General features: G+C 31.4%; 3 protein-coding genes across 5 annotated transcripts; 2 read left to right on the forward strand and 1 right to left on the reverse strand.

The window, feature by feature from the left end:
• Positions 1-994: 994 nt before the first annotated feature.
• LOC120068195 (purple acid phosphatase 15) lies at positions 995-6,567 on the forward strand. Of its 3 annotated transcripts, none has more exons than XM_039019906.1 (8): positions 995-1,553; positions 3,403-3,594; positions 3,705-4,041; positions 4,225-4,442; positions 4,522-4,712; positions 5,583-5,867; positions 6,079-6,195; positions 6,330-6,567. In XM_039019906.1, exons 1-8 carry the CDS (start codon positions 1,289-1,291, stop codon positions 6,342-6,344), a joined length of 1,620 nt encoding a protein of 539 aa, XP_038875834.1. In that variant the 5' UTR covers positions 995-1,288; the 3' UTR covers positions 6,345-6,567. The 3 variants fall into 3 exon arrangements, with proteins under 3 accessions (XP_038875834.1, XP_038875833.1, XP_038875832.1); XM_039019905.1 differs by having other exon boundaries at positions 996-1,553; positions 6,079-6,247; XM_039019904.1 differs by having other exon boundaries at positions 996-1,553; positions 6,079-6,567.
• A 387-nt stretch (positions 6,568-6,954) lies between these two features.
• LOC120068196 (PLASMODESMATA CALLOSE-BINDING PROTEIN 3) lies at positions 6,955-11,280 on the reverse strand. The gene is made up of 3 exons (XM_039019907.1): positions 10,891-11,280; positions 10,013-10,046; positions 6,955-7,510 (listed from the first exon to the last, which is right to left on the reverse strand). Exons 1-3 carry the CDS (start codon positions 11,264-11,266, stop codon positions 7,270-7,272), a joined length of 651 nt encoding a protein of 216 aa, XP_038875835.1. The 5' UTR covers positions 11,267-11,280; the 3' UTR covers positions 6,955-7,269.
• A 5,310-nt stretch (positions 11,281-16,590) lies between these two features.
• Positions 16,591-17,402, forward strand: LOC120068457 (small EDRK-rich factor 2). Its single transcript, XM_039020237.1, has 3 exons — positions 16,591-16,744; positions 16,883-16,985; positions 17,070-17,402. The coding sequence occupies exons 1-3, from the start codon at positions 16,738-16,740 to the stop codon at positions 17,164-17,166; spliced, it is 207 nt and encodes a 68-aa protein (XP_038876165.1). The 5' UTR covers positions 16,591-16,737; the 3' UTR covers positions 17,167-17,402.
• The last annotated feature ends 552 nt before the right edge of the window (positions 17,403-17,954 follow it).

A 17,954-nucleotide genomic window follows, 5' to 3' on the forward strand; every position in this document is an offset into this window, starting at 1 on the left:
TTTATTTTATTAGATAAATAAATTGTTTGTACAATATAATTACAACTACAAGACTCATGAGATTTAGGGCATCAACCCTAACACCTTCAACTTTTCAAATATTTGTTTTTGAAACTATAGAAATTCACAATTGAAAGTTAAAATACATCTTGTGTTAGAGTCATAAATTTTTATAGAAAGGAAAAAGTTTTTTCCCTAATTGTTTATATATGATCTTTCTCTTCTTAACATTTGAAGATTCTCTAAAATAAATACATCTCAATTACTACTTAATTAAGAAAAATTTAGCAAAATAAATAAGTAAAATTCAAAGGATATTTTTAAACCACAAATTTATTTTGTCAATGCCTTCGCTTTTCCTTAACTACAATATTAAACAATTGACTATATTCATATGATATTTATTAGCCTTATCCTATTAAATTAAATTATATAAATATTAAAAAAACTCAACTATCTCTATCTTGATTCTTTTAAAAGTTACAATATTATCATTTTTTCTTTATTCATGTTCTTTCATAAACTACTATAGTAGTAGAAATACTTTAAAATTTAAAATCATACATGCAACTTAAAATAATTTGATAATGACTTAAAATAAAATCTTGAATCCTTAGAACATTCAAGATCTTCGTCACATTATTTTATATTCAAGATCTTATTCGAAAATTTAAGTGATTTTTTATGCAAATATAATTTTGAAATGTTGACCAAAGATGAAAATTAATATTCTAATTTGTACTAGAATAGGACTAGTTTTAGAACAAAGATAAACTTTACATATATATATATATATTTTTATTATTAAAAGAATTCAAAGATGTATTAAAGAAAGACCTACTCTAAAGATTGAGGGGTAGAATGGTAATTTAACTTACAACTGAAACACGCCTCGAAACAATAAATGCCGTTCGGCGTTTAAAAAATCTCTTTTTTCTTTTTTCTTTTTTTTATGAAGGAAAAAAGACTCAAGTTTTTGAATAATACAGAATGCTCCTGAATTAACAAAAGAAACCGCCAGCATAAAGCATTTTTTTCAATCTGTCAGTCTCGAATTCGTAGTTGTGGAGAAATTCGCTCTCTCAGAAAGGAACCCATTCGCATGATAGAGAAGAATGGACGTCATCTCCTTTGTCGCCATTGTTCATTGCCTTCACATGGGGATTCCACCATGTTTCTTCTTTTCGCCCCCTCAATTTGATCGCCATTTAAATCCCCTTCCCTCTCGTTTCTCCTCACCCCACTGCTTAATTTTCATCTGGGGTTTCAAAATTCTCCAGCCAGGCAAATGGGTCTCTTCCCATTTGCCGTTCTTTTGCTCTCTTCCTTGTTTCTTTTGAGGTTTTCTTCGGTTTATGGAAGAATTCCGACTACCGTTGAAGGGCCGTTTAAGCCTGTGACTGTCCCGCTTGATAAGAGCTTCCGAGGGATGGCCGAGGACTTGCCGGAAACTGATCCCAGAGTTCAGAAAAACGGGGGTCAGTTTGAGCCGGAACAGATTTCTGTTTCTCTTTCTGCAGATTATGACTCCGTTTGGATTTCCTGGATTACAGGTTTTTCAAATACTTCTTGTTGATAGTTTTGGATATGACTAATTTAATTGTGTATTTGCTTGTTTGTTTTGCTTAATTGCTCGGTTGAAGATGCTTTTGCTTGCTTAAATTATCAATTCCCCTGTTATGAGATTGAATTATGTGAGATTACTTTGTTGGCAAGCTTCGTTGAGTTAAGCTCTGGAAATTCTATCTGGACTGATTGTGTGTATGTTTAGTGTTTGAAAAAACGCATAAAAGACACCCCTTCTGACATAAGCTTCAATTGGAGATAGTATTTGGCAAGGATGGCCCACGGTTTGACACTGGTAGAACTATTAGAGAGAAATTAAAAAATGTAATATGTGAAAGATGGATGGAATGGAAGCTAAGCCAAGCAAATGGTATAATGCTCCCGACAAAGGTAGTAACAACAATAATAAAAAAAAAGAAATGAGAATAGACACAAGAAAATGATAACCCAGTTTGGTGTAACCACACTTACGTCTGGGAGGCTTTTAGCTTGGATGGAAAGAGTTTCACTAGTGATGATAAGCGTTTATAGAGTAACAAATAACCGATAGTTACACTATCTAATTTTACATGTAGCTAGCTACTAGTGAGCAAATAAGGCTCCCCCAACTATAATGCTTCTTGTAGATGAGTCTACAGATTCAGACTACCCCTAACTCTGATGTCGTCTTACATAAACTTCACCATTCAACTAGTTCTTCACATCAACTGAATAAACTCAAATAAAATTACTCATGCAATATAGCAACTTAGACAGACCAATGTCTTCAATATCGAAACACACCACAACTACCTTTTTACCATCAGAATTTTTCTTTCAAAATCAAAAGCGGCTTACCCTAACCACCAGCAAACAGGAGAAATATATGAAACCCCAAAAGGAAAAAATCTCACATACATAAGGAAAGAATGCAACGGCCAACATAAAGGCAAGCAGACCGAACCAAAACTTGCAACAAATCAGGAAAGAATATTCAGCAACCATACCGGTACATGAAGTCAGAGACAAAATAAACAACAAGAGAGATGAAAGAAAATATAAATGCCAAGAGTAGTAACAAATGAACATAAATTGGGTGGTTTCTCGAATTGATATTTCTGCCGAGGAGTTGGCCATTTTTTATTGAAAGGTTGCATGTTTTGCACCTATGAAATGCATGGTTCACCCTCTGCATCGGACACTCTAGTTTGGCTAGTGGGGCCAACAGGTATTGAATATTTGGATACTCCGATACTTATGTGACATGTATTGGACTCTTTATTGCACAATAGGTATGTATTAAACACTATTGTACGATGTCAATGTAAGCCCAAAATTTGTTATGAATGTATTGAACACTTGTTAAATATACTAAATAGACACTATGGTGACCACCTACCTAGGATTTAATATCCTATAAATTTCTTGACACCCAAATGTCATAGGGTCAGGTGGATTATCCCGTGAGATTAGTTGAGGTGCACGTAAGTTGGCCCGAACACTCAAGGATATGAAAAAAATAAAGATATACTAAATAGACATATAATAATATACGACAGAGAAAATTTGTAACCAAAATACATCAAACTCATTTGTTTTAGTATATAAATGTATAATCTTGTTGAGGTGTATATTTGAGAAAACGTGTCCTTGTCCTATATTTTAAAAAAAGTGTGTCAATGTATCCATATCTCGTATCCGTATCTATGCTTCTTAGGTCACCCTTCCCCATATGAGGAGAATGAATAATTTTTCATTGGAGAGTTTTTTCCCCCTCTTCCTCTTCCTCCAAAGAGATTTGAATGTAACGTTATGTGAGCCATTAGGCCAATTCAGTGAGATTTGACTGATGTGCAGGGGACTTTCAAATTGGAGACGACATTCAACCACTAGATCCTGAAAGAGTTGCGAGTATTGTCACGTATGGGGAGTTCAGAATGCCGATGAATAACCAAGCAGAGGGTTATTCCCTTATCTATAATCAACTTTATCCTTTTGAAGGCCTCAGGAACTATACTTCTGGAATTATACACCATGTTCGTCTAACGGGTATGATCAATTCCAATTATAACTCTAATGTTTTACTTTCTTAAAATACCTGGTTTCATCCATTAGAAGATTTCTGGAGCTCTCTTATTATTATTATTTTTTTCTGACAGGATTGGAGCCTGATACTTTGTACCAATATCAGTGTGGAGACCCTTCAGTTGCAGAAGAAATGAGTGATGTATATTATTTCAGAACTATGCCTGTTTCTGGGCCGAAGAGTTATCCTAATAGAATAGCAGTGGTTGGTGATTTGGGTCTTACATACAACACTACATCAACAGTTAATAATATTTTGAGTAACCATCCTGACCTTGTTCTATTGATTGGGGATGTGAGTTATGCCAACTTATACCTTACAAATGGCACTGGCTCTGATTGTTACTCTTGTTCCTTTCCCAAAACTCCTATTCATGAAACTTATCAGCCTCGTTGGGATTACTGGGGAAGGTGAGTCGGGTTTTCCTGCTTTTCTTCCTTTATTTTGAAAATCGAAACTTGTCTTGCAAAATTGTTAAGTATTCAAATATTAGGTTCTTTTAGAAACCGTTATGCAACCTTCTTTAGCTAGTTGAAAAGAAAGCACCTAGCGCAATTTTAGGAAATGATCTTTTATAGCTTTTCTATTGTCAGGTATATGCAGCCTCTAGTATCCAAAGTTCCATTAATGGTGGTGGAAGGGAACCATGAGATAGAACCACAAGCTGAAAATCAAACATTTGCAGCTTATAGTTCCCGATTTTCATTCCCATCTGAAGAGAGTAACTCGTATTCGACATTTTACTACTCTTTCAATGCAGGTGGCATTCATTTTATAATGCTTGGTGCCTACATTTCATATGAAAAATCAAGTAAATCCACAACCTGCCCCTCTTTTCTTAATCCTTTAGATTAAAAAGCTTGATATTGACTGTTTTTCACCCGGTGCAGGTGATCAATACAAATGGCTAGAGCAAGACCTGGCCAAAGTTGACAGGAAAGTTACTCCATGGTTGATAGCTACATGGCACCCACCCTGGTACAGCACCTACACTGCTCATTATAGAGAAGCAGAGTGCATGAAAGTGGCAATGGAAGACTTGCTCTACAAGTATAAAGTTGACATAGTTTTCAACGGCCATGTATGTCCTCTTTATTTCATAATTTTTCTCGTTCTCTCTATTTCGGCATTTTTTGTCGCGACTAATTGGTCTATTTTAGAAAACATAACTTATGACTTGAATTGTGTTGATTGGTTCCACTCTTATAGCATTTAGAATGAACTACGGATGACCTTTGAAAATAGTGGTGAAATCTTAGTGCTTTCAAGTGTTTTTAGAATTTTAAAATTCATTTTTTTAAAAAAATGTAATGAAACTTATGCAAATTTTGAAAAGTGGTTTTAATTGCTTTGAAGTATTTTTCATTATTTCAAAAGTCATACCAAATCACCCTTAATCCATTTGAACTTTTATGTTATTTTTCCTATTCGATGCTGTTTCGCCTTCTCTTTTGCTTTTTTTTTTTCTTCACAATTTTTAAATCGTAAGCATGTCATAAGCATCTACAGCTTTTCTGCAATTAGCTGCAGATGGTCCTCTCTCTCTCTTTCCTCTCTCTCTTTTTTTTTTTTTTTTTTTTCGCCCAATTTAAGTACATAACAAATATTTGAATGGTTAAATGCATATTTACATACACAACATTGTTCATATTTGTTAGGTCTCCAAACCCATAAAATATATGAAACTAATATAGTGCAATATTAAGAATAAATTACGACATAAAACAAGATATTTGAGGTACTTGCACCCTCCCTCTCGAGATCTCTCCCAAGCCCTAATTTACGCACCCATTGCTTTAACTCCCTCTATTTATAACTAAACTCCTCATGACTATCTCCCTACCTAATTACTAATATACGCTCGGTACTATCCTACTAATATTTCCAAACGTCCCTTACTATTAACTCTCACAATATTGTTTCTGATTGGGGGTATAAATTCACGATCCAGGTTCATGCCTATGAGAGGTCAAATAGAGTATATGACTACACTTTGGATCGTTGTGGTCCTGTCTACATAACAGTAGGTGATGGAGGTAACCGAGAGAAAATGGCAATTGAACATGCTGATGAACCTGGGAACTGTCCAGACCCATCCTCGACACCAGATGAATACATGGGCGGCTTCTGTGCATTCAATTTCACATCAGGCCCAGCTGAAGGAAAATTCTGCTGGGATCAGCAACCTGATTACAGTGCATATCGTGAAAGTAGTTTTGGCCATGGCATTTTGGAGGTTCACCTTCCCCCTCTCTTTCTCTCTTAGTTGCTCGAACAATATTTCATTTCTATGTCATATCGATAATGGTAATTTCATGGCAAGGATGGCAAAAGAAACCCACACACACTCGCATACCAAAAAGAAAAATACACTCTGGAAACTTCTTTCTGTGTTCAGGCTGAACGTGATGTTCGAAGTGTGGGGAACTAAAGAGTATTCTTCGCAGGTGAAAAATGAAACTCATGCGTTATGGACTTGGCATCGAAATCAGGACTCATATAAATCAGTTGGGGATATAATCTACATTGTACGACAACCAGAAATTTGTGTAATTGAGCAGAAGGTACATACATACAGACATGGAAAACAAGGAGATATGTGACAGTATAACCATGGTACATATTGTTGATAGACACCCTGGTGTTATCAATTGCCATATAGAAAATTTTCTGAGCTTCTCATCATGTTCTTATTTAGGTTCCTACTCAATGAATTCAGCCACCAGTCTTGAGCACACAAAGAAAGAAAAACAGGTAAGCTATATAAGGAGGTTCAGAATTATACTTGGTTTCATCAATTGGGTTTGTATTCTTTTGTAACTCTACAGTATTGATGCTCTCTAAAGTTTTCTTGAGGCATTTATAATAGAGATACATTAGGATGTGATTTAACACTCCAATATTATTGCCTGAGGTGAACCATAACTCTTTATCCATTTCATCTTAGCCTCATTGAAGCATTTTAGTTTAGTCTCTTAACTTCACCTTAAAAAAAAAGTTTTAAACTTTTGGTATTGTCAAAATACCATTTTAATTTCCATACTTTCTTTTGGTATTGGTCAAAATACCATTTTAATTTCCATACTTTGAAGTTTGTTCAATTTTAGTCTTTACATTTTTATTTTATTACTTAGACTTTTGCAAAAATGAATTATTCGTCTTTGTTTATCTAATTATTTAATAGACATCGACCAACCTAATTGTTCAATTTCTGCATGAACAAGTCTTATGCATAAGTGCAAGTGAACTCTTGAGTTTAGGAACTAAAACAAAATATTTGAAAGTCGTGACTAATTCACAATTAAAAAGGGTAATTTTAGGACTGGAGAAATTGAACTCAATAGTTGAACCTTCAAAACTAGAAGTTAGTCATGTACATAGTCAAGTACAAGAATCAAATTAAACCATTGAATTGAATGGGTAAATCCCCTAAAGAAAGTGGGAGACTTGTGAAACCTTAACTAAACCTACCTGATTTTACCTATGTCATTTAGTTTTCACCAAAAAAAAAAAAAAAGGTTTTAAAACATCCAAATAAAAACTACATTTGATCAAACCTTTGGAAGCCTCACCATTTCTAACAAAACTGAATAAACCCTCTGCACATTCCCACCCCATCTATAGCCCTCCTACATTGTTTATGAAGGGAGTGAGATAGCAATTGAAAACAAGACTAAGACTAAGAGTTTCGGGACCGTAAAACTCGAAGACGCTCTCGAGTTGGTTGGAGACGAGGTTGATGTCGGATTGTATACTGGATTTAGTCCATTCGTGTCACTGGTACCACCATTGTTGAAGCTTGGTGTGGTTGTAGCTGGCACCGTTATTGTCGGGCTTGTGTTTGTGGGAGGGCTCGGTGTGATTGCTCCTCCTGCAGCACTGGAAAAGAATCACAAATGATCTTTGTTAGATAAGTTTCTCCAAATAAGACAGATATAGAACAATATTGTGTAATTTGGGATATGTGGGACATAGAAAGATTCTTGAATAAAACATGGGCCAAACGAATGAAGGAAAGAAAGAGAAGCAAAAGATTTGAAGACAAAATGGTCTCAAAGAATAGATTCTTAGGGGACAAAGACAACCCAACAACATCTTCTGATACATTACATCTTTCCCATCATGCCACTCAATCTATCATTCTTATTCTCTCTCTTTCTTCTTTCTATTAAAAAACATAAAAGTTACAATATCCACACTATTTTAGATGAAAATTTATTCAAATAAGTAGTCAAGATGTAGCTGTCTTAGATATAAGAGAAAGGAACACCAAAAATATTTCAAATTTGCATTAAGTTGTCATCAAGGAGTATTTCTATTTTCCAATCAACATCTTTTTTGGTTCTAGTATTGATTCCTTTTAATTTTCATATATTTAAAAATTAACCATTTACGTTCACTTATTTTCTTTATTTTACAATAATATAGACCAAAACAATTGTTAGATTGAAATTACAACAATAAAAATGAATCAAAATATTGTAGATAAAAGGCATTGAATTTGATAAAGAGCTAAGAGGGACTGGATTCAATCTATGATGACCATCTACCTATAATTTAATATCCTACGAACATTCATGGATATAAAAAAAATACAACAATGAAAATGAACATTATTTTGAAATACAAAGTTTAATAGTTAGCTGAAATTTGTTTTTATAAATTAATTAGGGCAATATCTTGATACATTTTTTAAGGTATCTTTATGCATTACACTCTCATCTTATCGTAGAAGTAATGAATTAAAATATTATAAAAAAAATAAGAAGTTTACAAAAATAGTTATGGCGGGAGCGGGATAAATAAGTATTTTTTTAAAATTATAAAAAAAAGAAAAGGCAATTCAGAAAAATAAAAAGACAAGGCTGGTAGGGTCTGACAAGGGCAGTAATCAATGACCAAGCAGAGTCTGAAATGTACTACTATTGACCAGCTTTGTAGACTCCCCAAAACGCACCGTTCTGTGAAATACTCAAAAAGCTGATTTAAAAATTATAAAAGTAAATCCATGCCATCCTCACCGTTGGATCTCACCACTACCTGGGCCCCAGCCAGACTGATCCAACGGGAATATTGTTTTCACTCAATTTAAATTACTAATTTATTACCTTTAAAATCAAGCATCCCATATGTGATGTAATAATTTTTTCAAGAACATATATATATATATATATTCAAAAAATACAATATTTAGATATTTCATAAAAATTTTAAAACTATTTTCGAAATAAAAAAAAGATGGTTAGAATGTTGGGTAAAAAATTGAGTGTTTGAATATTATTCTTAGCGTCTTAATTACTCACGCATAATTTCAAGACAATGTCATTTCGATTTTCTATCCAACACACTTTATTTTAAAGTAGTTTTGAAATGTTTATAAAAAAAATTAATAGTCCTTTGAAACAACGAGTAAGTTCACAGTTTTTTCTAAAAAAAATAAAAAATTAGCCTATAATTTCACTCTTATACTTTCACTCTTTCGACAAGTTGACAAAAATTGTACTAAAAAGATTGAAAAAAAGAAGATGTCTATTTTCTTTACAAGAATAATGTTGCCTAAGAATCTTTATTTTAAAGTAGAACATAAAAGAACGAGAATTTTGGAGACAAGATGGTAAAATTTATACTTAACCTTAGCAACTCCATCACTTCAAATTTTTGGGAGAGTTTCTTATATTCTTAAATCTCATCCCAACACTATTTTTCTAAAGATAGATTCAGGAAGAAAAAAGAGGCATTATTCTTATATTCGTATTATGTCAATGAAATCTTTAGTTGAAGAACATAAACTTTTATTAATATGTTATCTTTACCTTAATATTATACGAAAGAGATCCTATTTAAGAAATCACTCGATTATAATTTAATTATTTTAGGAATAAAACAATGAAATATTAAAAAGTGTATAAGACAACGTTAAATTTCGAAAGAAGAAAATCAAGTATGGTATATTTAATGGTTAAATAAAAAAGTTATAAAAGCAACTCATATTTTTAGTGCAAACAAAGAAAAAACCCATAATGATATAAAATAATTTTCTTCAATTTCTCCTATTGATATTTCCTATTTTCTCCCCCAATCTATTTGTAAATTGACCCTAGATTTGTTGACTTAATGGGATGGGAGACAGCAAGGAAAGCAAATATAAGATTTTCATAAGACTCTTAAAAGAGAACTCATTTACTTGAACATGAAGAAATCTCCACCAATTATTCATAAATACAGAATAAAATAAAAGGTTTCTATTTCCAACTAAAAAAATATTTAATATTTCTTTTTTTTTAAGTACAATCGAATCATATTATTAACATATTCGTATGTCAATTGAGTTATATTTATTTAATTTAATATTTCATTTTAAAAATATAAAAATTAACGTACCTCGTGGAAGATGGATAAACACAAGATCCATAACCTGCACAGAACAACAATGTCAAATAATCAAACCAAACATTTATCCATTTATTCCCTTCTTTTAATACTTGTGACTCCCAAAATTAATTAAATAAAAAAGATTTTACTAAGAATTATAATACAAATAAACTTCTACACTAATTTAAATCACTCCTATGCCCAAACTTTAAAAAATTTCTTTTTGACTAACTCAAACATTATTGGATGACACACAATGTAATTAATTTGAAAACATTACTAGAAAAATTAAAATACACATTATGAGTTGTGCCACTTTGATTAAGAACAAACATATTTTGAATCTAAATCCAATCCATTTTAGTTAACTTCCATATTGTGGTAGAGAAAAAGATAAAAGGTATAAAAATAATTTAGTCTAACATAACTAGAAATGTTCCACTACAATCAAAATATGGTCCAACAATGCATCAAATTATTAAAAAAAAAAAAAAATTACCATAAATGCATTTGTTTTTAGATTTAGTATTTAAATCTTTGGCTCGTCAAAGTGAACTTAGCTTAAACTTAATTGATATATATATATATATATATATAGATTAAAAGTTGGATTTCCTTCTGTTATCTTCAACCTACATTTATTGTACTAAAAGAGTTTATAAACATGTTAATAACTAATTGATATTTTGTTTTTAGAAGTAATCTTACGAACGCTACTTCAATTTCAAACCAAAACAATGAAAATTAAAAATAGAGTTATTGTTTAGAAATTTGGCTAAAACTATGAATAAAAATTTAATTTTAGAGCCAATCCGAGCAAGCCCGACACAAAAAGAACAGAGACCCAAAAACGGAGGAGGAAGGTAGAGGGAGAGAAAGGAACGAACTTGGGTCGCTCTGGGCGATGGTGGCGGAGCCGGCGAAGTCACAGGAGCCGGGAGCCATAGCCTTGCGCTGGAAGAAGCTGTTGAAGGCGTAGGAGGCGTGGGCTTGGATGGTGTTGGGGAGGAAACAGAGTCCGTTCAACAGAATGGGATTACAGTCGGCGCCGGTGGCGCAGGCGTAGTCGAGGGCGGCTTGGAGGGCTTCGTAGCTGGCGTCGCTACGGGCCACGCACCAGTACGCGCCGTCAACGGCGGAGGTTCCGATGAGGAAAAAGAAGAGGAGGAAGGAGTGGGAGAAAACAAGTGTGGCCATTTGGGAAAGGAAAAAGAAACAGAGGGTTTGGGATGGAATGGCTTGTGTGGAAACACACAATGACATCCTACTTTCAGCTTTTTCACTTTTTTTTTTCTTCCCTTTTTTTCTTTTAAATTAGGATTTAAATATTATTGTGGTTTATTCTCGAGTTTTGTTCATTTTCGTCATTGAACTTTGAAAAATAACTCATTTCAATCCTGGTTGTTAAGTCAATAAAATATCATACGTATAGTGTGGTTTTTGAATGATTTGCCACTATCTTCGTTATGTTTAGGGATGAATAAAAATAATTTGAAATCAACCTGACTCGACTAAGATCATACATGTTAGAAGTGCAAACAAAGCCCCATATTGATTAGAGAAGAAAGTAATCATAGAGATATAAGTGAAGACAATTATCTTCATTGGCAAGTGGTCGTTTGGGTGGTACTAAAAACAAAACCATGAGAGTCTATGCCTAAAGTGGACAATATCATGTTATTGTGGAGGTTTATTGTTTTTATCAATTGGTATCAGAGCCTTTGTCTAAATCCAATTGTGTGGGTGAAATTCTCAAATTTCGAACAAAGAAATTTAAGGAACCTTATTCGTGCTCTATTTGGGTAACCTTGATTTCCCTACCTTAATAAGAGTAAGTGTGATCCGTATTTGTACTTGTGTCGGGATAAAGAGCAAGTTGACTCAATATGAAGGAGAGGTGTCTAACGATGAAAAGCAAGTGACTCGAGATGAACGAGAGGTGCCTTGGGATTTAGACTTAGAGCAAGCTCTCATGGTTGGGAGTGGACGGATTTATTCATAAGGATGCTCAAAGTGGTACTTTGTTCGTTCGGAGGATTGTTAAGAGTGTAAATAATGTCTCACATTAGTTAGATAAGAAAGTGATAATGGATATACAACTGAGGATAATTATCTCCATTTGTAAGAGATATTTTGGGTGGTACCAAAAAAAAATATATCAAAAGAATTTATGTAGACAATATCATATAATTGTAGAAATATGTAGAGGTTCGTTGTTCTTATCAAACTCGATGTTAGCTGGATTTTCCAACATTGAATTGATTGGTTGGTTGGTTAACAATAATATGCTCTCGAAAACGGTCAATTTTCATCCATGGAAACCAACTGATCAATTGTTAACATACAAGCTTAATTATATTTGTTTATTTAATGGTTTGAATTGATTAAGTTTTTTTAGTTTATATGTTTAATTAAATTTATAAATACTACTCCTAAGATAATTTTTTATTGGCTGACTGTCTGGCTCTATCAAAATAGACCATACCTAAATCTTTCTCTATTTTCTTTATTTTGTTTTTGGTTTTCTATTAATATTTTTAAAAACTAAGAGAAAGTTGAAAAACTATAATGAAGAAAATGTTGGACCAAAAATTCTTATTCCCATGGCTTTTGTATACCCATGAGCAATGACATTCGATACCCTCCAAGAGGATGAGTTTTTCATATCATTCTCTCTCATTTTTATAGAAATTATAAAGATTTTTTTTTTTTTTTAGGGATGGCTATTCAAACCCAAAAATCGAATCATTTCTAAAAATCGAACCGAATTGAAAACTCAGTGAAACAAAAAAATGTGGTTTGGTCCGGTTTGAAGAAAATTTGAAATCAAATTAATTCGGTTCAATTCGATTTCAATTTCGAAAACTGAATTTGAAATCAAACTGAACCATTTTTAACTAATATATATATATATATAAATAGTAAAACCAAATTTAAAATCTAACCATTTTTAATTTAAAGAACAAAACTGAATCTAAAATCGAATTGAACTGAACCATTTTTCAATTAAAAAATATAACATAGATTTTTTTTAAAAAAATACCAAAACTGAATTGAATTGCATATGTGTGGTTTGGTTTGAACCAATAAATTGATTCGATTTAGTTTCACATATTAACAAATTTTGTTCGGTTCGGTTTTACCATCAAAGTGAACCGAACCAAACCATTTCCACCCTTACCATTTTAGTCCCTGAGTTTGAGGAATACGTGCATTTAGTCCCTCATGTTTTAAATTGTCTACTTTAGTTTCAAAGTTTTAAAGAATATGTTTAAAAGGTTCATTCCATTAGAAAAAAAAAAAAATCATTAAGGGAGCGTTTGGCCCCCAAGTTGAGTTGGGTTGGATGGGTAAAAAAAACTCACTCACCGTTTGGTTCACCAATTATTAAAGAGTTTTATTATCTCGTTATTCACGTTAACTCACATTCTTCACCTCGTTATTCACATCAATTCTCTCAATTACTCTCCTCTTATAATAATTACGAAACAAACTCAACTCTGCGTGCCAAACGTCCGATTTGAACAAAAAAAAATTGAAAAAAACATTTTTTTAATATTATCTTGTCTCTCTTCTATCTCTCTCCCCCTCTTCGTCTCCTTATCTCAATTTATTTATTCCCTTCTATTCTTTCTCCTCTCCTTCCATTGTTAAATTTTTAGAAAATTGAAGATAAAAAAAAGTTTAGTAAAGAAGTTTGGGCTTACCTTTTATGAGTAGAATATCAGTTGAAAGCATTCTAGAAACACAAAAGCAAAAAAGAGAAAAAGAAAAAGAAAAAGAAAGGCAGAATTCCAAGCAAATTCCAATATGTAAAACTCTCATAAACATAGATCAATCACCTACTTATCTTCTTTTCCTCTTATTCTTTCTCTCTCTCACCGGGTTCATTAGAGTCAGGGAGGACGAAGAGGGCGAGACAAAATAAGAGAGATGATATAATATTAAATTTTTTTTTTTTTTTTTTTAAAAATCATCGTGCCACTTCAGTATTTAGTCAAATCAAATTTTTATTCAAATTTAATAATTTTTTAGTATAACAATCTTTTAAACCTATTCTTTAAAATTAAATTGGCCAATTTAAAACATGAGAGACTAAACGCACGTATTTTTCAAAATTTAAGAAAAAAAAAATATTTTTCCCAAATTATAATTAAATATGGGGAGATTTTAAAAATATGGTGCAATGTATCACTCAATAAATTTATCTTCCATCTTAAATTTAAATAATTGAATAAACTAAATGTTAAAGTAAGCATGAGTCAATGATAATTAACATTCTTCCTCCATAGAAGTCGTTGAAAGTTTGATCTCAATTGTTCTATTAAAACACAATCAAACTTAATTTCTTTTTTTACGTATATGTTTTGTTTTATATATTATGTTTACAAAATGGTGGATATAAATCCCTATAATTTGACTTAATTTTTTATTAAAATAATATTTTAATTTCAAAATTGTTTAGATTTAATTCATTTAAAGGTTCAAATTTTAGTCCATGTATTAATAATCTTAAATTTAGATTTTGTTAAGGAAAATCTTAAATTTAAATTTAAAATTAAAAATTATTGAAAATATCTAGAATAAAATTCGATATTAAAAACTGATTTTTTTGTTGGGGATAAAAAAGAATTCCGAATATTTTATATTCATGAGTCAAGAGAGATGAAAAAAAAAAAAAAAAGAGGGAGAGAGAGAGAGAAATTCAAGAATCAATTTTTCATCCACTATCACATGGCCGAATATTTGTTTTGGTTGATTTATTTTTTGATTATCATTGTTATTTTTATTCGTATGAATGAAACCCATGGGCCGGCAAAATATATTTAAGATTAAATGATACAAAATACTCTTGAATTTTATATTTTGGGTTAAAAATCTCCTTCAACTTTTAAAAATTTTAAAAATATCCTTTAATTTTAAAAAAAAATTAAAAAAATACCTTATCGTTAGTTTTGGATGAAAAATGTCAATGTTTTGTTTCAAAAATAACTTTGAACATTCAAAAGTTTCAAGAATATCCTAAAACTTAAAAAAGTGTTTAAATTCTAAAAACACCTTACGATTAGTATACGAACACAAACTTTTAATAGTAGTTTAAAAAATATTCTTAAAGTTTCAAAAATTGCATTAATACTCCTATATTAAGAGCATTTTTAATTTTTAATTTTTAATTTTTTACGTAACGGTACTAATGTAACTTTTGAAAATTTAGATTTTTGTAACGAGGTATTAATGTTGATTGTTCATATATTAATAATAAGGTTATTTTTAATTCTTTACAAGTTCAAAAGTATTTTAAACTTTTGAAAGTTCAAGGTATTTTTGAAACAAAATACTAACAATTTTCATTCAAAATTAATAGTAAGAATATTTTCAAAACTTTTGAAAATTTAAAGATATTTTTTATACAAAAATCAAATATATATATTATATAATAATCTAGCCTATAATTAAAAGTGTGTGTATATTTGTATATATTTAAATATATTTGCCCTAACTTGAACCATTAACTTGGTAGTTTACCCTAAATCGAATATAAGTGTAGAAGGTATTTATAATTAAACTCTTTTAGATCGAGAAGAGATACCTGAAACATAACTATTAAACTATTATTAAATAATAAGGAAAGGAAAAGAGGTTGCTATTAACTAAACTAAAAAAAAACTTGAATGCTACAACATATATATATATATATATATTTTAAAAAATAGAAGTAAAAAAAAAAATGTTAGGGAGAGTGGGTCAACAAAATTTTAAAAAATATTTTAAATCACAATTTGATTTTATTTTCAAACAAATTATAAGGTTTGTTATTCAATATAGAAAAATGAATCAAAATATTTACAAAATATAACTATCAATGATAGACACCAATAGACATTGGATGCAGATAGTTTTAAAATTATGCCATATCTTGTAAATATTTTTAACCGTTTTACCATATGAAATAATTTCTTTAAATTATATTTAAATTATATTAACGTGATATAACATTAGATATAAATAAATTATTAGAGATAAAATGTGTGTGTGTTTTTTTAAAATCTTTATTTTAAAATGAATTCGAGATTTTAAAGATAAGATATGATTTTTAAAAAAATTATATTTTCCTTTTATTTAATGTGCATTTGAGATTTTAAAGATAAAATGTGTTTAATTTAAAAAAGTACTCTTTAACACAAATGCATAAAAATAGGGACATAAATTTTTTTGTTTAATAATTTTATTGTTGAATTATACTATATAATCTATGATCATCAACTAAAAGGGATATCCCAAAGTGGTAGATGAATCTCAATTATTGCCATTCATTTAATTACGAATGTAAAGTAAATAGCCTCAATCATAATGAGTTTGCAACTAATTAATGAAGTCTATGTTACACCAATTTTAATTAAAAATTGGTAACATATGATCCAAATTCAAGACTTAGAAATAAGAGTGTAATATTTTAAAATTTAAAAGCGATAAAAATTGAAACTATTTTTGAGTTTTAGGTGTTTTTTTTTTTTTTTTTTTGAAAAAAAAGAAAAGAAAAAAAGGGAAAGAAATTGAATAAGTAGAATAGCAATACAAGTGGAGCACTATATAAAGAATCTCCGATTCCCCTGTTCTTTCAATTACCCACGGTTGACTCTCTGTTTTGGAGATTGGATTGTTCGTTTCTTCGGCTAAGTACAGGCCAATCCTCCAATTCCACAAGTTTCTTCATCCTCTACAATCTCCCTCAAATGACTCATATCCTTCTCAATCTTCAATTCTACTTTTCGTTTTTCTTCTTTGTTTTTGTTTTCGGATTTTTTAGCTGCTTTTGTTTCATTGATTTTGAAGGTTTCTTCTTCTTTCTAGTTTGTTTCCCTTGACTCAGATCTCTACGCGGAAACCAGAGGGAGAAGGACCGAGAGAGGTCTCAGGCTCGCAACTCTGGCAAGGGTAAAACCAAGGACGATGGTTTGACCCCCGAGCAGCGCCGTGAAAGGTTCTTCCTCTATCTTCTTTCTTCTTTCTTTTTCCTTTTTTGTTTTGATTTGCTTTTTCTGATTGCTTTTTCGATTTTGTTCAGGGATGCTAAGGCGTTGCAAGAGAAGGCGGCGAAGAAGGCGGCTCAGGCGGCATCGGGAGGTAATTCATCCGGAGGTAAAAGTAGCACTAAAAAGTAATTATGGGTCCTGGGTTTAGAATCGTGAACTATGTCGATTTTTCTTAGCTTTGTTCTTGTTGGAACGCTGAGATCTCGTGGTTCTTAGACTGTTTGATTATTGGAGAAATAACCTTTGTATGTTTCAGTAATGTGAAGGGATATATATATTATGCTGTCAACGTTAATTGTTGATTATTGTTTTTCATGATCTTAGTACTCTTGATATGTACTTGCTGTTAATGCTGATTTTGTTGAGATTGGATCTTGATGAAAAGTTCTTGTTCATCTATTATGGCATCTCACACGATCTCATTCCATTATTAGTCTTGGGGTAATAGCAAATAGTTACGATCCTATCATTGAGTTAGATTTCTGTAGTTACAAATTAAAATGTTAAACCAATTTTCATTAAAATAAATGAAAGAGAAAGCAAAGGCAAAACTAGAGAAGGAGATTTCTATTGGCAACAATTTAGTCCTTGACCCCTAGAGAGAAGCATTGAAATAGGGCCAGATCCGACATCTTTTTCCCAAGGTCAGCACCTTTGAATTTTCTCTAGTTCATTTTCCACTTTGTGTACCACAAAATAGCCAACAAAAAAACTAGCCAAGGTACAACACTTCAGGTTCTAAATCATATGCCAATACTTTCTTAACTAAATCCTATGCCACATTGCTTTAGGTTCTAGAGGGATACATTTCACAATTCATTGGCTAGAAAGGACATACTTCTTGTAGGACCAATTTTCTTCACCCAACTTGCCATTCTCACACATTTTCTGGACACGACCTCCCATCAAACCAAATG

This window comes from Benincasa hispida, chromosome 12, assembly GCF_009727055.1.
Source record: "Benincasa hispida cultivar B227 chromosome 12, ASM972705v1, whole genome shotgun sequence".
In the NCBI taxonomy this organism is placed as follows: domain Eukaryota; kingdom Viridiplantae; phylum Streptophyta; class Magnoliopsida; order Cucurbitales; family Cucurbitaceae; genus Benincasa; species Benincasa hispida.

Coding starts and splice junctions, on each gene's coding strand:
- LOC120068457 (XM_039020237.1), top strand. Junction 16,986..17,069: donor CCCGAGCAGCGCCGTGAAAG/GTTCTTCCTCTA, acceptor GATTTTGTTCAG/GGATGCTAAGGCGTTGCAAG.
- LOC120068195 (XM_039019904.1), top strand. CDS start 1,289: ATGGGTCTCTTCCCATTTGCCGTTCTTTTGCTCTCTTCCTTGTTTCTT. Junction 4,042..4,224: donor CGTTGGGATTACTGGGGAAG/GTGAGTCGGGTT, acceptor TTCTATTGTCAG/GTATATGCAGCCTCTAGTAT. Junction 4,713..5,582: donor ACATAGTTTTCAACGGCCAT/GTATGTCCTCTT, acceptor TTCACGATCCAG/GTTCATGCCTATGAGAGGTC.
- LOC120068196 (XM_039019907.1), bottom strand. CDS start 11,266: ATGTCATTGTGTGTTTCCACACAAGCCATTCCATCCCAAACCCTCTGT. Junction 10,047..10,890: donor CATCGCCCAGAGCGACCCAA/GTTCGTTCCTTT, acceptor TGTTCTGTGCAG/GTTATGGATCTTGTGTTTAT. Junction 7,511..10,012: donor GTTTATCCATCTTCCACGAG/GTACGTTAATTT, acceptor ATTCTTTTCCAG/TGCTGCAGGAGGAGCAATCA.